This window comes from Orbicella franksi, chromosome 1 (assembly GCF_964199315.1).
Source record: "Orbicella franksi chromosome 1, jaOrbFran1.1, whole genome shotgun sequence".
Classification (NCBI taxonomy): domain Eukaryota; kingdom Metazoa; phylum Cnidaria; class Anthozoa; order Scleractinia; family Merulinidae; genus Orbicella; species Orbicella franksi.
In genome coordinates, this window is record NC_138145.1 from 7,068,116 (window position 1) to 7,083,762 (window position 15,647).

Here is a 15,647-nt window from a genome sequence, read left to right on the forward strand (position 1 = left end):
ATTTTGGATGTGTATATACTGTCTCTGTCTGTTTGTTTGGCAACCTGAGCTATTTTTTGCTACGATAGTTTCTATAGAGCTGTTTATGCGAAACCTTTTGAATCTGCTCCAGAAGCATATCACCTAGATCAAGGTGATAAGCTTATGATCTGCTCTTAACGCTTCTTAACCGGCCAAATCTAGGATTTGCTGTAATCTATAGTTGTTGCTTTTATTTTTCAGTGACGCTTGGCGAAGACGGCGTCGACGTCGTCGTAGGGGTAAGATGGACGAAAACGAGATGCCAGTCTCCGCAGATGTTAGCCAGGAGGAGATTCCAGAAAATGCTAAACAAAGCATCATTGACGCTCTTACTGATCAGGAAGATGAAGCAGAGGAATACGACATTCATCCAAAACACGCCATTTAAAAGAACTGCAGGACATTTTACACAAAGAACTGAAAATATCACGCACATCAAAACTTGACCAAGCTTCGTATATTTGCACTACCTTAATTTCAATTTTAGTTAGCAAATTGTTAACATATATCTTGAAATAAATGGTCGATAAACGGTTTTTTGTTTGTTTCTGTTTTTTCTGTTTTCAATTCATCAGAAATTTTCATAACAACTGTCGAAGTTATAACCCTCCCTTATAGGGCTACTCGTTATGGCACAATATGTAGTAATAACTTACACCACTATATGAATAATATAACGAGGTATTTCAAGATTTGGAAAAAACTTAAAACGATCTGGATAAGACTGGGCCTCGAGAAAAACCCAAAGTCTTTTTTATCGCCTATTTCCGACGAAAGTGGAAATAAAATTTAAGAGCTGGGTTTTTGAGCTTTTTGTGTTGAAATTTAATGACGAGCTGGTTGAAAAGTGGCGGTAAAATGTGTAGGGAGATGACAAAATTAGCCGTTAAATTTGGGATTTACATTGATTGTTTTGTTCAATTTTTCAAGTGTGTTATTTCAGCCAAACTGAAAGATTTAGTTTGAGTGAGGTTTGTCGTGACGTCATGATTACCCAAAAAGCGAGGATAGATGTGAGTGTTTTTTACTGAATCAAGTCGCTTCTTTTAATTCTACGCACGATTTCGTGTTAAAACGTTGCCACATCACACTTTGAGGTGGTCTTTCCATTGACATGGATTGTTTTATGATGAAGGAAAAATTAAAAATTTCAAACGAGTGTTACATACATGATACATATTCTGTTCACGACCCATAGGTCCACAGGTCTACAGGCTTACACCTCCTGCTACATACATGATAGCCATTCTGTCTACATCCCACAATTAATTTGCTTTGTTAAGGATGAGCCTTGCTGACCATTGCATTATTGATGTTATCCATACTCACAAATAAAATCTGCATTCCGTTCTTTTATTCCTGTTGACGACATCGCTCGGCGTAAGTTAATTTAATGAAAAACTTTCTTTTTAATGTTCCGTAAATACAAAGTACCATCAAAAAAGAAGAACCGCCTCGCACCTTATCATAGAATTGTAAACCTCTCGGACTTAGTAGACTGCTCCCAGTCTGTTTTTCTCTCGAAATTCAGCAGGGATTATACCGCCCTTTTGCGTTCGCGATAAATAAACACTGGTCTAAGTGACCCTTAGAGAACACGGCCTCCAGCAGTCTAATTTATGACCCTCAGTCTGTGTAGTTTAGACTGAACATACCACTTCCCTCTCCTCTGCGAGATTTACCAATAACAAAATGTTGCTTTTTATGAAGCAAGTTCGAACTCGACTCAAGTTCGAGTCCTTTAGTGTTGTTACAAAACAGTTAATGATTTGGTGACAGCCATCTGCTGCACGAAATTACGAGTTGTTGTTCAATCTTCCTCTTGGTAACCAGAAATAGTCGTCTGTATTGTGCGTTTCTTGGCAACTCTGAAATTCAAGATGGTCACTTTTAATTGATGAATCAAAGCGTGCAGCACCAAGTTGTAAAATTTTTCACAGGTGTCTGGTTGGTGAGAAGACTAACAAAGTTCCTGTCCAGGAATGAGTGCAATGACTCTAGAAAAAGCATTTTGTCCTTGTTTTTACGCTGCTTGCAAAATGCTCGCATAATTTGGGTGTAAGTCGCGACCAGAGATTTTGGCATGCTGTTTACCGCGGAGCCGACATTCCCACTCGTTCCAGTCTTGCATTCAGCCCCGCGAGACTTCCAACTTGTTTTGTTCAACTGTTCTTTTGTCGGCCAGTCAAAAAAAAAAATTACCTAAAAAATTACCCAGTGTTTTTAGTGGTTTAAAAGCTGTCTTGATGTTTTCGCGTTTCAAAATCCATCTTATTCGCTCCGACACCCCTTTAACATATGGAATTGACGCATATGCTTTTGGGTTCTCCAGAGGCTTTGGTTTTGTGTTATTTGGTTGATCGACCGATTTAATAAACTTTCCAGGATAGCCATTAGCTTTTAGGTCGTTGATAACACGTCGCTCCTCGCTCTGTCTTTGCGCAGTTGTTGATGAAATGCATTTAGCGCACTCCATCAAGGTTTTATATATCGCAAGGCTACACATACGAGCAAGTATTTAGATTGCCATTGACACAGCCCAGCGCTTCTGAGGAAGACCGCAGAAGAACGATCTAAAATTCAGTTTAAACGTTTTTTAGATGTTTCAACTCCTTTTTTAGAACTTTAATCATGGGCACAGATCGCTCCAACAGTTTTACACCATATATATTTCAGTGGTATGATGACGTTAGAATCTTATAATTGATATCGTCTTTTTAGTGTTTTCAAGGCAGCAACGTTCCTCCATTGTCGTTTCGTTTGGCTGATTGGGACCTGGGACTCATCCGCCCCAGTGTCTCATGAAATATGACGTAGCTTGACGTAGCTGTACAGGTGGTTGCCAAGTGCCTGGGTACTAACAATTATGTTAAAGATGGCGGACAATCGGCGTTGTTGACAATGAAAAGGATCAAGCATTTATAATTTCCCTTTGACAGATAACCTGTTTTTGTTGAAAATTCCTCCTCGAAGTTCGTATAAGATATGAATTCCACTCAGCGGGAAGGATCGAGGGAATTCATCTCGGTTTCCATGCCATGGAGAAGTGAAGGTGGCGATGATAACAGCAAAGTACGCCGGCACACTTCGCTTTATCGGGTAAGCGCGTTAGGTTTTGGTCAGCAATGCGAGCATTTTAACCAGTTTTCTCTATCTGGTGCCTGTATTGTCCATTGTTATCATAATTGTGTTCCATGTTCTTAAACAAACATCGATAAACTATTAAAGAAATTAGCTTATAAGAACGTACATGTAGCTGCTCTGTAGAACATCACATCGCTTCGAAGCAGGGAAGAATGACTTCGATGTGACTTCTTAACGTATGGTGGTTCAAAATTAATTAACATTCACTGTGTTTTAATGTGACATAATTCATAACGTACGTGTTTTACTCCTTCAAATTCAGCCTTTCTGCGATTTAAAAAATATATGCAAGAGTCAATTATATTATCGTCTGAAATTTCAAAATATTATTCTGCAGTGGCAGCATAATTATTTAGATGATTTTTTTCGCGGTCATTCATGTATCTTGCACTTCGTTTGAAAAAAAAAATTCTATTTCAAATATATCGTTTGTTATTTACCATTTGCAGCTCATATGGTAGATTGCCTCAGTGAACTTGTTCACCGTGTATGGGAGCATATAAATTTGTTACCAAAAATATTTATGTTATTAAACGAGTGTGACACGTGTCCGTATTTATTTGGAGGAATATTGGTCAAGTTCTTTTTGTTGTAGGTTTACAGTCAGAGGCCTGTAAAGTTGCTAAAAAATGAATGAGACCAATTTTTTTTGCCAATTAATACAGACTAAACAATCTAGTTCAATAAAGTAATTAATGACTCTTTTTAATCTGTTAATAAATTGATTCATCTCTGTGATGTGATCTTTCTCAGGTTTTTAGGATTATGGATTATTACGGGATTTTAGAGAAGGGATACAGATTATTGGCCACTAAATTTAGATATTTTGGATTATTTGTGTCTCATTTTAAAATTATGGATTATCATCATTCATAATCGCATGCTTTCTACATGTACATAAAAAAGTATTGGCACATGTGAAACATTAGGATTTACTCACGTTTCTCACTTAGGTTTTGTGAACATTTAATTGAAATTCAGTGTCCTCCAAACATGAATGCAAACAGATTTCTACTGAGCATAAAAACTGTTTATTTTTTGCAATTCGTAGTTCCAGAAAATATCCATTCTTCCCCCACGGAAGGGATTTTTTCGAAGAGCCCCCTGCTCCCCTCTGGAAATTCCAATTGAACTTGATACATTTCTTTAAATTGTTTGGTCTTAGAGAACCCCCCACGCCCCAGGAAATTCAAATCCCTTCTGTTGGGGTAGTATGGATATTTTCTGGTACTGCACAAATTATGAATTGAAAAAACAATTTGGCAAAATAAATTTGTGGGTGGTCCATCTTAGCAGTCCATATTGCAAAATTTAGACCACTTAGGGAAACAGCAGAATTCTCCTTTCTAATTATCACAGACCAGTTAGCCAGGTACATGTAATAACAATTATTTACCATCACTGAAGTAGAATGAGTCTTTCTTTCTTTTTCTATTGCAGAAATGGCGAGCCATGTCTTCATTTCAAAGGTCACTGATTATCTTGCTTTTTGTTCTTGCTTGTGTAACTTTTTTGATTTGGCGTAAGGGACTAATGTCACTGAGTTACGATGCAGAGGGCTTGGAAGAAGCTGGAGACCATAAAGGTCACAAGATTTCCGATAAACATTCTCCTAAATTTAACAGAGTCAATAAGCAGGAAATGATTGACAACAGTTTAAGAGATCTGGAAGAGCTCAAAAAGCAACGTGCCATGGCATTAAAGAAGGGACCTCCAAAGCTAAAGAATAGAAATGATGCTGGAGTGCTTGCCACTAATCGCAATGATGATGGTAAAAATGATAACAAAAACAAGATACATGGAGATACTGTAGTTCACCATGAGGACAAACCTGATGAAAATGGTGCAGACACTGCTGGTGATGGTGAAGCAAATCTTATGGAAAGTCACGAGAACGTTGCTTTAAACATAAACGGAGTCAACGTCCTTCCACCAGAGAAACATAATGAGCGGCAAAAGAAAGTTGTAGAAGCTTTTAAACATGCCTGGGAAGGCTATAGAAAATATGCATGGGGTCATGATGAACTGCGCCCGATTTCTAAGTCAAGCAGTGAATGGTTTGGCTTAGGGCTTACAATCATCGATTCCTTAGATACCATGCTGCTTATGAATCTACATGAGGAATTTCAACAGGCACGTGACTGGGTTGCCAACAGCTTGACGTTTGAGAAGAATGTTGACGTGAATTTATTTGAGACAACCATTCGTGTACTTGGAGGACTTTTGAGTGCTTATCACTTGTCACAGGATGACTTGTTTCTGAAGAAGGCAGTAAGTATATATTTGACAAAAGGGTTTTTTTTAATAGTTACATGTAGGTCTGGACTGGTAATGATACCAATTTTAGGCTCTACAGTAGGCACAGTAACTACATATATGTTCTTATCTCCATGTACAGTGTAGTTCCCCCAATCAGAATTTGTAATCTGAATGTTTCTAACAAGGATGTTTTAGATGCAGTTATCTAAATCCTTGATAAATTCTCATAATATCATAGTAATTATCATAATTTGAAATTTAATGTGTTTGTATTTGAATTGAAAAGTAAACGACTGTGTCATTTCAACATTCAGTTGTCCATTATTCACTTGTAACAAAACGTAAGACTTTTATTTTAAGTTTTTATTAACAAGAAATCTCAGAGTTGTATTTACAAGAGGAATTAACCTTCTTTGATGGGGATTGAGAGAACTGCTGAAAAAGCTAAAATTTTATGTTAACTTGAAAGTATGTACAGTACATGATGTGCATATTACATGTGTTTATAGCTCAATGAGCCATTATACACTGTAGGTACTTCATGGTCAAGAGAAGAGCTGCTGATACCACACATGAAACAAGTTATAAAATAGTGTACATGAATCATGTAAAACGAATTTTCTAGCTCACATCTGGCTCCTCAGTTGAAACTGCACTGAGTATATTGAACAGTACTACATAAGAAAACAATTAAAAGTGTAGTGTCTAATGTTAAAATGTCTTAGATAAAACATTTCTCAGTTGATACAAGTTAAGGTCGATACATTTTTGCAGATTGATCTTGGAGATCGTCTCTTGCCAGCTTTTGAGTCAAGATCCAATATTCCTTATTCAGATGTTAATCTACTGACTCATGCCGCACACCCTCCCCGCTGGGGTCCTGATAGTTCTGTGTCAGAGGTGACCACCATACAGCTAGAATTCAGAGATCTTAGTTACACAACGGGCAATACCAAATACAAGGTAACTATTTAAACTTTTTCATGTACACCACCAATGTTTTGAATAGATTACTGTAAATTTAAAAATGTTTGTAGATTGAAACTGTGAAAACTGTGCACCTGTTAGTGACATCTTTGCATTTCATTAAATTTTTCAAACCTGTTTATCTTTTATTCAATTTTTCCTTTTCTCAGTGAACTTTTTATGATGTATTTATGATCAAGTTAAGTACAACATGCAGTGTACATGTTAAATGTACTGTTTTCCTTCTTTCAAATGATCTTTATGGCTAAAAATGTACATGTGCAGTGCAATGTACATTGGCTACATCTAAAAGTCATTCCTGCCCCCCTCCTTGATTGATGTACTTGTATTATTGTCTGATGGAGAATGTTTGGTCACTTTTTTTTTCAGGCAGCTGTAGATACAGTGTCAAACCATATCCATGCCCTTCCAAAACGAGTAGGCTTAGTGCCAATTTTTGTAAATGCTGATACTGGCAAGTTCCGGCCAGCGGCAACAATCACTCTGGGTGCTCGTGGTGACAGTTACTATGAGTACCTGTTAAAACAGTGGTTACAGAGTGGAAAGACAGAAGACTGGTAAGGCTGTGAAGTTGTGAAGTTGTGAAGTAGAATTGTCCAAAGTTTGTGAGGTCAAGTTACATGTATTTTGGGCACAAAATATTCATGACTAAGAAATATGGTGTGACCTCATAACATTCAGAATCAGGTCAAACTGAAACAGTGTAATTTCTCATTTTCAGGCTTAGAAATGATTTTACAGAGTCCATGGGTGGAGTGATGTTACTTTTAAAGCGGGAATCCCAACCAAGCAATCTGGTTTACATTGGTGAACTTCTTCATGGTCAAACATTTAGCCCTAAAATGGTACATGTATTAACTATTGGTAGTCTTATTGCACAAATACATGGACATGTAGATGCTAAGCAGTGTTTGTGGTGGCCAAGTAGTTAGACTATGGTGTATTCTGTTGCAGGACTCCAGGTTTATAGGGCTGGCGTGTGTCAGTGCTGGCTGGGATCATGTTTTGTTCCTTGACACTTAAATCAGCCCCTCGTGGCATATTTTCAGCGTGACTTGACAGAAACACTGCTCTTTATGTTGGAAAACTGGAGTTAAGTTCCTGACATGTCAATCCTTCAAGCCCTTAAAAAGTGTTATAGTACACTGTCACCCAGTTGCTCCTTATGTCCAGCTACATGTACCCTATAATGTGACTTTCTTTTGCAAAGGGTGTTGGTGTCTGTTCTCCAGCACAGTCTAATATTTTGTTTACAAAACTAATGGTCTGATTTTTCATGTGATTTGAACTCCTTGCAGGATCACCTTGTGTGTTTTCTTCCTGGTACTTTAATGTTAGCTGTCCACAATGGCCTTGACAAAAAATATGAACAGTTTGCTAAGGATCTGTTAGAGACCTGCGTGCAGATGTACAAACGAATGCCGACTGGGTTGAGTGCTGAGCTGGTTTACTTCAACCAAGGGCCGTCTGCACAAGGACAGCAAGACATTACTGTTAGGGTAAGTATTTTAACCATGTACTTTAAATTTTGGTCGGGCATATTGAATTAATAGGTTGCCCTACCCTGCATTTAGACGCACAATTTTGTTGTCTTTTTACACCCAAGGTAAACTAGGACACTTTCCATTCAACCAAAAAGTGCCCAGATGAGATCCTAAGTTCTACTTTTGTTAAGTTATTGAACTACATCTCTCTCAATCTCTTCAATCTTTTTGTGGGAGACTTCAGTTCCTTGCCCCTAGTGGAAGATTGGGCCAGAAAAGTTGTGGGAGACACGATGGGCTAATGCTCTGTGCGCTGAAATGTGGATCAAGTGGTTTTAGTTCTGCTCGAGAACGTTGTGTTGTGTTCCTGGTTAAGACACTTTACTCTCACAGTGCCTTTTCCACCCCCCTCCCCCCCACCCAGGTGTACATTGTATCTATTTAATACATTATGTACAGTGTAACAGCAAATTGTTCTGGGGACCTGACAGAATTCTGTGAGTAAGCTGTGATGGACTTTCACTCCATCCAGGGAGGAGTAGAAATACTCCTAGCTACTTTATGCTACAGAAACCGGAATTAAGCGCCGGGAACTGTGAGTCACTTAGGCTTAAGGGTTTTTCTTTATTTAATCTCTTTAGCCTTTAGATGCTCACTGTCTGCTGCGACCAGAGACCCTGGAATCTTTATTTATTCTCTACCGCCTCACGGGAGACAAGAAATACCAGGAATATGGCTGGGACATATTCCAGGCCATTGAGAAACACGCCAAAATCTCTACCGGAGGCTACTCATCTCTAAATAGCGTCAAAGACCCAAGGCAAGGGTTTAGAGATAAAATGGAGAGCTTCTTTCTCGGAGAAACTCTCAAATATTTATTCTTATTACTGAGCGATGTGGATATTGTTCCTCTTGATAAGTTTGTATTCAATACAGAGGCTCATTTATTGCCGATTAGGAAATCTTAACGTACTAACTTAATTTTAGGAATTATCGACTACAATCGCGGACAGAAATCTTAGGACACTGATGTAATGCAACGGATTATCCGTGTTTTACAACTGAAGCACTGCTATCCTTTTAAAAATGCGTTGCTGTTCCCCACTCCCCACCCAATACAATGATGAAAATCAGGAGATAGGCCATTTCCGAGTTATCTTGAGCCTCTGTTTCAAAAGCGAATGCTCATGCAAAACCTTTCATATGAAAATTTATGAGTTTGATTTGCATGAAAATGAACCTGCAGGTGGAACACAGTTTCATACGAATGGTTTAGCGCGAAGACTCGTTTTGACTTGGCACAGTGGCAAAAGGCAACTCAGATATGACCTATTGCAGGTGCTAGTTTCCAACATTGTATGTGGGGCGGTGGGAGAGGCTAGGTAGATGAAGTTGTATTCGCGCGACTGTTTGTCTGGCGTGTGTGCAAAAGCGCCAAAAGTGTGAACTTTGTCCCAAGACTTTTGACCATGATTGTTAGTTTCTCGCCTGGATTTGTACAAACTGGTTGTATTTTAAGTCAGAAAAAGGAATGATGTAATTTATATACTTACAATGTGGAAACCGTATGTTTTGTAATGCTATGAAAATTTTACCGGTTATTTAAGGTTCACATGTCGTGATAGCCGTCCGTGGACGTATTCCACGGCTTGTCATGCAAAGATATTGTCACGCTAGATTAGGCTATATTAATTAGGTCACGTTAGTGCTCGGTCACATAATTTTTGGCGACTATTATATAAAGAAAGGAAAGTGTGAAACTACACTACTGAACTTACAATAATTTACATCAGATAATGGTGACATGCCGGCGGCTACTTTTTATCCTGAAATGTTTTTCCAAATCTCTCGTGATCAAATACAGTTGAGTCTCGCTATTTCGAATTCTAAGGGGAAACGGAAAATAGTTCGAAATAGTGAGAATTCGAAATAATCGATAGGAAAGGACTAAAGAGCGAGTCCATGGGAAATGGTTTTGAGTTAGAAACAACGTACGGGGAATTTGAAATAACTGAGTTTTAATTGGCGGGATCAACCTGTATTTGAATTAGTAATAGTTATTGGACCTTGTGTCGCACACTTCAGGTAGTAATCGCGGGAGTAATTTCAAACTCGGACGGGCGCAAAGCGCGACGCCGATTTGAAATTACTCGCGCTATTACTCCCTGAATTGTACGACACGAGGTCCAATTACTAATTAATCGTATCTATACAAATTTCGGAATTAAAAATGTCTTTTGAGAACTTCTTTTGAGCGAAAATGCCTTTTCTTAAGTTTTGAAAACTGAACGAAACATTGCGAAGGAAGCCATTAAATCGCGCGTTATTGACGTGTGAATCACGTGGGTATCCAATTACAGGTATCCAATTACCAAAAAAGTTCAAATTGGACACCTGTAATTGGACACCCATGTGATCGCGCTCCGATTTACGTGACAAATAGGCGCGCGGAGAAGCAATCATGATCGAGAATTTTGTTATAGATACGATTAATAATGGTAATGGAACTGAGTGGAGTCCAATTTGGTCTGTAATCACATGAGTGATTAACAAAATCGGACGACCGATTTGTTAATCACGAGTGTTATTAGAGACTGAATTGGACGACACGATGTCCTATTACCAATTAATCATAACAATTACAATTTCCCACAAAAGCAAAAATTCATTTGAAAAAGAGCGTTTAATAGTCATTTTTAAATATCATAATTAAAAATATGGAGAATAGCTTGCAAAATGGCTGTTAAGTTTCTTTCAAACCAGTCACCAGAGACTAAACCTCCGTAATTTTACAGTCAGTCTCTTGAATTGGTTACGATAGTTATTGTAATCAATGTTGTGATTGGTGGATTTAGTGGAGAGGACTTAAAATGATTGGCTCATGTAACTGTCCGATTACAGGTGTCCGATTACAGCCAACTGTCCGATTAAACTGTCCGATTACAGCTTTGCAGATTAATTAGAGCAAAATACAGCAGTTTATGTACCAATCACATTTGAGGAAATTGTAATTGTTATGATTAATATACTAATCAAAACTATGACAAAATTCTCGAACGTGATTGGCTATCAGCAGCCCGATTTGAGCATTAATTGGACGGTGTACGCGTCATGCTTGTAATTGGAGAGTACGCGTCATTTTGCGCGCGCTGTTGCGGTGCACTTTGTTGAGTAAGCTGCTGTGTTTTTCAGCATTCATAACGACGTTTAATCGTTCAGCGCTCAATCGATGGTTTGTTCGTTTCTCGAATTTTGTCATAATAACAACAGTTTTTTTCTACTACTGTAAACAAGTAACAGGGTTTCGCGTCGTCCAATTCAGTCTGTAATAATACTCGTGATTAACAAATCGGATTCCCGCTTCGCGGTCGTCCGATTTTGTTAATCACTCGTATGATTACAGACCGAATTGGACTCCACTCAGTCCTATTACCATTAATAATCATAAAATTTCGTGTAAACCGTATGGTTTCAAGGACAGGTCTGGAGAACCAAGAAAAAATTATATGGACTCGGCAAATTGTGAATCGTTCAGAGCTTATAGTTTATGTCACATGGCATGGAAAGAGTTGATGGAAGGATCGACAAATGTAAAGACACACCACATACCTATTGCCTATTTTCGATCAAACGTCGGGGACTCATTTAAAAAGCTTGCCTCTGAGACCAGGCTTTTCTTGGAGGCCAAGCGCCGGTTACGTTATTTAAGAAGAGTACTTTTCATCCTGTATATATTGGCCCAATTTTTAGAGATAAATACTTGACATTTGCTGAATCAAATGTAACTTTAACGTGAACATCTTCCATATTTGCTGTACTTGAAAGCAAGGCTGCAATTCGAAGGACCACGAACTTCACTCTCAAAGGTCTCTTCAAATCTAAAGTGCCTTACTACTCGAATTCCTCTGCTTCCTTCGCTATCGCACGCATTCTGCTATCGGGTGACGTTGAAGTGAATCCTGGAATGATTGTCGCGACTAATTCTAATGAACGCTGCAACGCGAACGCTTCGAAACGTCAGTCGTGAAGAGAACATCACAATAGCTCATTTGAATGCTCGCTCTATAAAGAATAGGAACCACTTCATTCTCACTAAGCGAGACCTGGCTGGAGAATTGTTCGTCGGTCAGGTCAAATGCAGCAACTACTAGCTAACCTCCTCAAACTTCAAGCAGTGCAGAACTTCGCTGCCCGAATATCCAAACAACTGATAATTTTAGTCAAACTCCTTATTCAACAAAAATATTTTCAATAGATGTGCATTATAAAATTCAAAGAATTGGCATCACTAAAAATTTTTATGATTTAAACAGTAAAGAGTTTCATAAAATCCTAGTTTCGTAGAAATCAAAAGGCACATAATTTTGAGTGATTTTATCTATCCTATATATATGAAAGACAAAATAAAAATATTGATTTCAATCATATAAATAACGCTTTAAATAAACCACAAATACAAGAATTAAAAGCATATTATAAAACCTACCATCTTAGCGCTTATGGCCATAAAAAGGCCTATAAAAAATATAAAAGACTAAGGTACATTGGAGACTATCAATTTTATTTGGAAGCTTAGGAATCATTTCTGCTATAGCGTCAGGAGGAATTCTTCTTATTACAAGTTTGTATGAAATACAAAGATCTGGATCTAAAGATACAGAATCATAAGTACTGCTCTGATTCATATCAACATTTGCTAGTCAGTTTAAAAGATTCTTTTAGATCTGGTGAATACAATCAACAATCGTTAATTGATATGACGTCCAGTATAGACAATTTCGCAAGAGATCTTACTGATGGAATCACTTCATATAAAAAGGAATATAATTCAAATTGGAATATAATTCACTAAAATTTTCTAAAATACTGAGCATAAAAAGCTAAAGTCCTTTTTGATTGACTGATTGATATCTTTTTGGAATCCAACTTCATCAACTTTAAGATCTTTTTCAATAGACAAGAGATAGAAATCATTCTTTTTCTTGCTCCATTAATCTGAGGTAGTTATTTTATCAATGTCTTGAAAAATTTGATGTATTTTGATTAGATTGGAAGTTGAGATATGCAACTCATTTTTATCACATATTTGATTTATTATATTGTTAAGATGATACTTTCTATGGTAGACTGATTTCTTGATCATTTGAACTTATTTTCATGAAAATCCATATACTCATTAGCAAATTCAAACCCATGAACTCGAATGCAAGTATATTGATGATTTATATTTTAAATCATTTGATTTTCACAACAAGCATCATCTCTATTAGCAATATGTTATCAATATGTTCATTGCAAAATATACATATTACTTCTGTTTTAGCCAATTCATCGTGAATTTCTTTATCACATGCCATTCTATAATATGATATAAGATATTTATATTGAAGCAAAATTTACTCATAACGTTTACTAAAAGTGCTTGTTCGCACAGCTCGAAAGACAATACAAATGTAAATATAGCTTAATCCCCAAAATTTTATGCAAGACGCATCTGCTAATTGCTGATTTGATGACTCATTTCCTCGGGAAAGTCCATAAAGAGATGAGATCATCAACTTCCTGTTTTTTTCTGAGGAAATGTCACGCAACCATTTGAAAAGAATATAATTTTATTCAGAATATATTCAAACGCTCTTATAGTTTTCCAAAAATGAAACCATTTTCTGGTTTCATTGGTTTAAAAAAAAAAAAACAACAAAAAAACATTTTTTTTCCGCCGCTTCGTCGCTATCCCAAAGTGTGCTCACTTCAGTCGCTACTCACAGATTGTTAGGTGAAAATAGGAAAAAGCGAACAGGGGAAATATGGCCGAGAGAAATTTGGGCGCGCTCCTAGGCCTCGTATAAAACCAATCGTTTTTAGTGGCCTGTGAAACGCTATCAACAAACATGAAATGGAAACTGAAGTTAAGCTGGTCCAGTAATCCCACACCGTAGACCTGATGGGGTTTTTCGGGAAAATAATCGATAGAAAAGTAATTGAATACTTCTTTGTTTGACATCAATGATTATATTTTTGGTTTTTCCTTCATTTTGAGAAAACAAGTTAAACGCGTTGTCCTCTCTCCTCTCCACCCAAATCCATCAATTTTCATACACAGGTGTAAAACCTTTTTTAAAGAAAGACTCTCGTGTGATACAAACCGAGTTTAGATCCGATTCTGAAATTATTAGCCAGTGTTGACGTCATATGCAATGCACAGAAGAGTTTCGTTGTTAAAAGACTGACTTGGATACTTGAGAAAACTTTATGTCTCTGTAGAGTAAACTCATATCACATTTGCGCGGCAGCCTTTGATTAGGTGGTTTAGGTTGTCTTTATATTGCCGGTTTTCACATGACGTCACTAAAATTCAAACTACAAAACTATTGATCTTCCTGAGATTTTACTTTAATGATGTATAAGAGCAGCTGAAAACTAATAATCATAGAAAGTTTTGCTCCGAATGGGTTCTTGGTTTTGTGATAGACTGCGCTTGAATTTCTAAGCTTTTGCGTGACGCGGCATTTACATGACGTGAAGAGAGCTGTCATGTTGGTTAAAAAAGGGACTTATTGCGGGGAATTTGGGCTATCTGAACAATTCTTGTATTAGAAAAAGTATTATTTTAATGTTTTTGAGTTCCTCGAGGGATAAATGCACTCTTTTGTAGCAAAACTCAGTGACAGATGTTTCTGTTGGTTTCCGGCCGCCATGTTGGTGCCCATCCGGATGGGCACCAACATGGCGTCTCCATACAAATCTCTGTAAATTTAGGTAAAAAGTTTTTCCGCATATCTTGCATAAGAAAAATTGTTGTGACCCGAATCTTGGCGAGAGTCTTGGCATATTTACCTTCTTTCTTTTCTCAGATTCTGGACTTTATCTGTTCAACGGTTTTGAATTTTATGTTAATCTATTTTTTATGGCGTGACACTGAAAACCACCAATTGGACATTAAACTTCTAAATTTAAAGGAGCTCTGTCACTGCATTTGGAGTTATTTTGGCCAAATACCAAATAACCTTTAAATGGTAGGAAACCTGAAAATAACAGTTTAATAAGTTAGAAAAAAAACCAAAGACATAATGATAAACCATAAAGGAACAAGAATGGCGAAGGATGGAGAAGATTCACACGAATTACAAACGACGAATTTGAAAAGTTGAGGCTAAACTTTTCAATATGCGCAAACAGTGACTGAGCTCCTTTAAACGCCGACAACACGCATTCTCTTATAAGGCATCAGGATGATTGCTTTGTTTTTCTTGTTGAACTCGGGTTCCATCGTTGAACATCCTGTGTTCTCACTGACTCGTCTTGATGGACAATTTGATGCACGACCAATTAATGGCAGGAAGAAGAAAATGTAGCGACTGTTTATCATGCTTGAAAAAGATTTAAAAACAATCCAGCCAGCTACCACTACTCCATCTGTTGCAGCATTGATGTCATAGGATAATGTCCGTCTCCAATTCAATTCATTGACGTTAAGGTCAATAATCCCAAAATGGTAAAAATTTTCAAATGTTGGGAAAAATAATTTTCGGTAAGTTTAGACATAGTATGATCAATATCACTTTGTTTTTTTTTCCGTATTTGCGGGCTATTTTGGTCGATTTTCAAAGTTTTTGAAAGCCATAGACTTGGTTACCATGGAAACTGTATTGTTTTTTTTTTCCGCTTTCCGTTTTCAAGGTTTCTGTCCACTAAGAAACCTAATATCTTAAAAAGTATTTTAGATAATCCAATGAAATTTTCCCAGTGCTT

The 15,647-nt window shown here is 37.3% G+C and overlaps 1 protein-coding gene across 1 annotated transcript; it reads left to right on the forward strand.

Annotated features, from left to right (window-relative positions):
• Positions 1-2,652: 2,652 nt before the first annotated feature.
• On the forward strand, positions 2,653-10,143 carry LOC145487029 (endoplasmic reticulum mannosyl-oligosaccharide 1,2-alpha-mannosidase-like). Its single transcript, XM_081465739.1, has 7 exons — positions 2,653-3,120; positions 4,606-5,436; positions 6,199-6,387; positions 6,781-6,968; positions 7,133-7,256; positions 7,710-7,910; positions 8,537-10,143. Exons 1-7 carry the CDS (start codon positions 3,007-3,009, stop codon positions 8,861-8,863), a joined length of 1,974 nt encoding a protein of 657 aa, XP_081321865.1. The 5' UTR covers positions 2,653-3,006; the 3' UTR covers positions 8,864-10,143.
• The last annotated feature ends 5,504 nt before the right edge of the window (positions 10,144-15,647 follow it).

Excerpts from the sequence above, each read along its gene's own strand:
- LOC145487029 (XM_081465739.1), top strand. The coding sequence starts at position 3,007 with ATGAATTCCACTCAGCGGGAAGGATCGAGGGAATTCATCTCGGTTTCC. Across the intron at positions 5,437-6,198 it reads ACTTGTTTCTGAAGAAGGCA|ATTGATCTTGGAGATCGTCT; the intron begins GTAAGTATATAT and ends ACATTTTTGCAG. Across the intron at positions 6,388-6,780 it reads CGGGCAATACCAAATACAAG|GCAGCTGTAGATACAGTGTC; the intron begins GTAACTATTTAA and ends TTTTTTTTTCAG.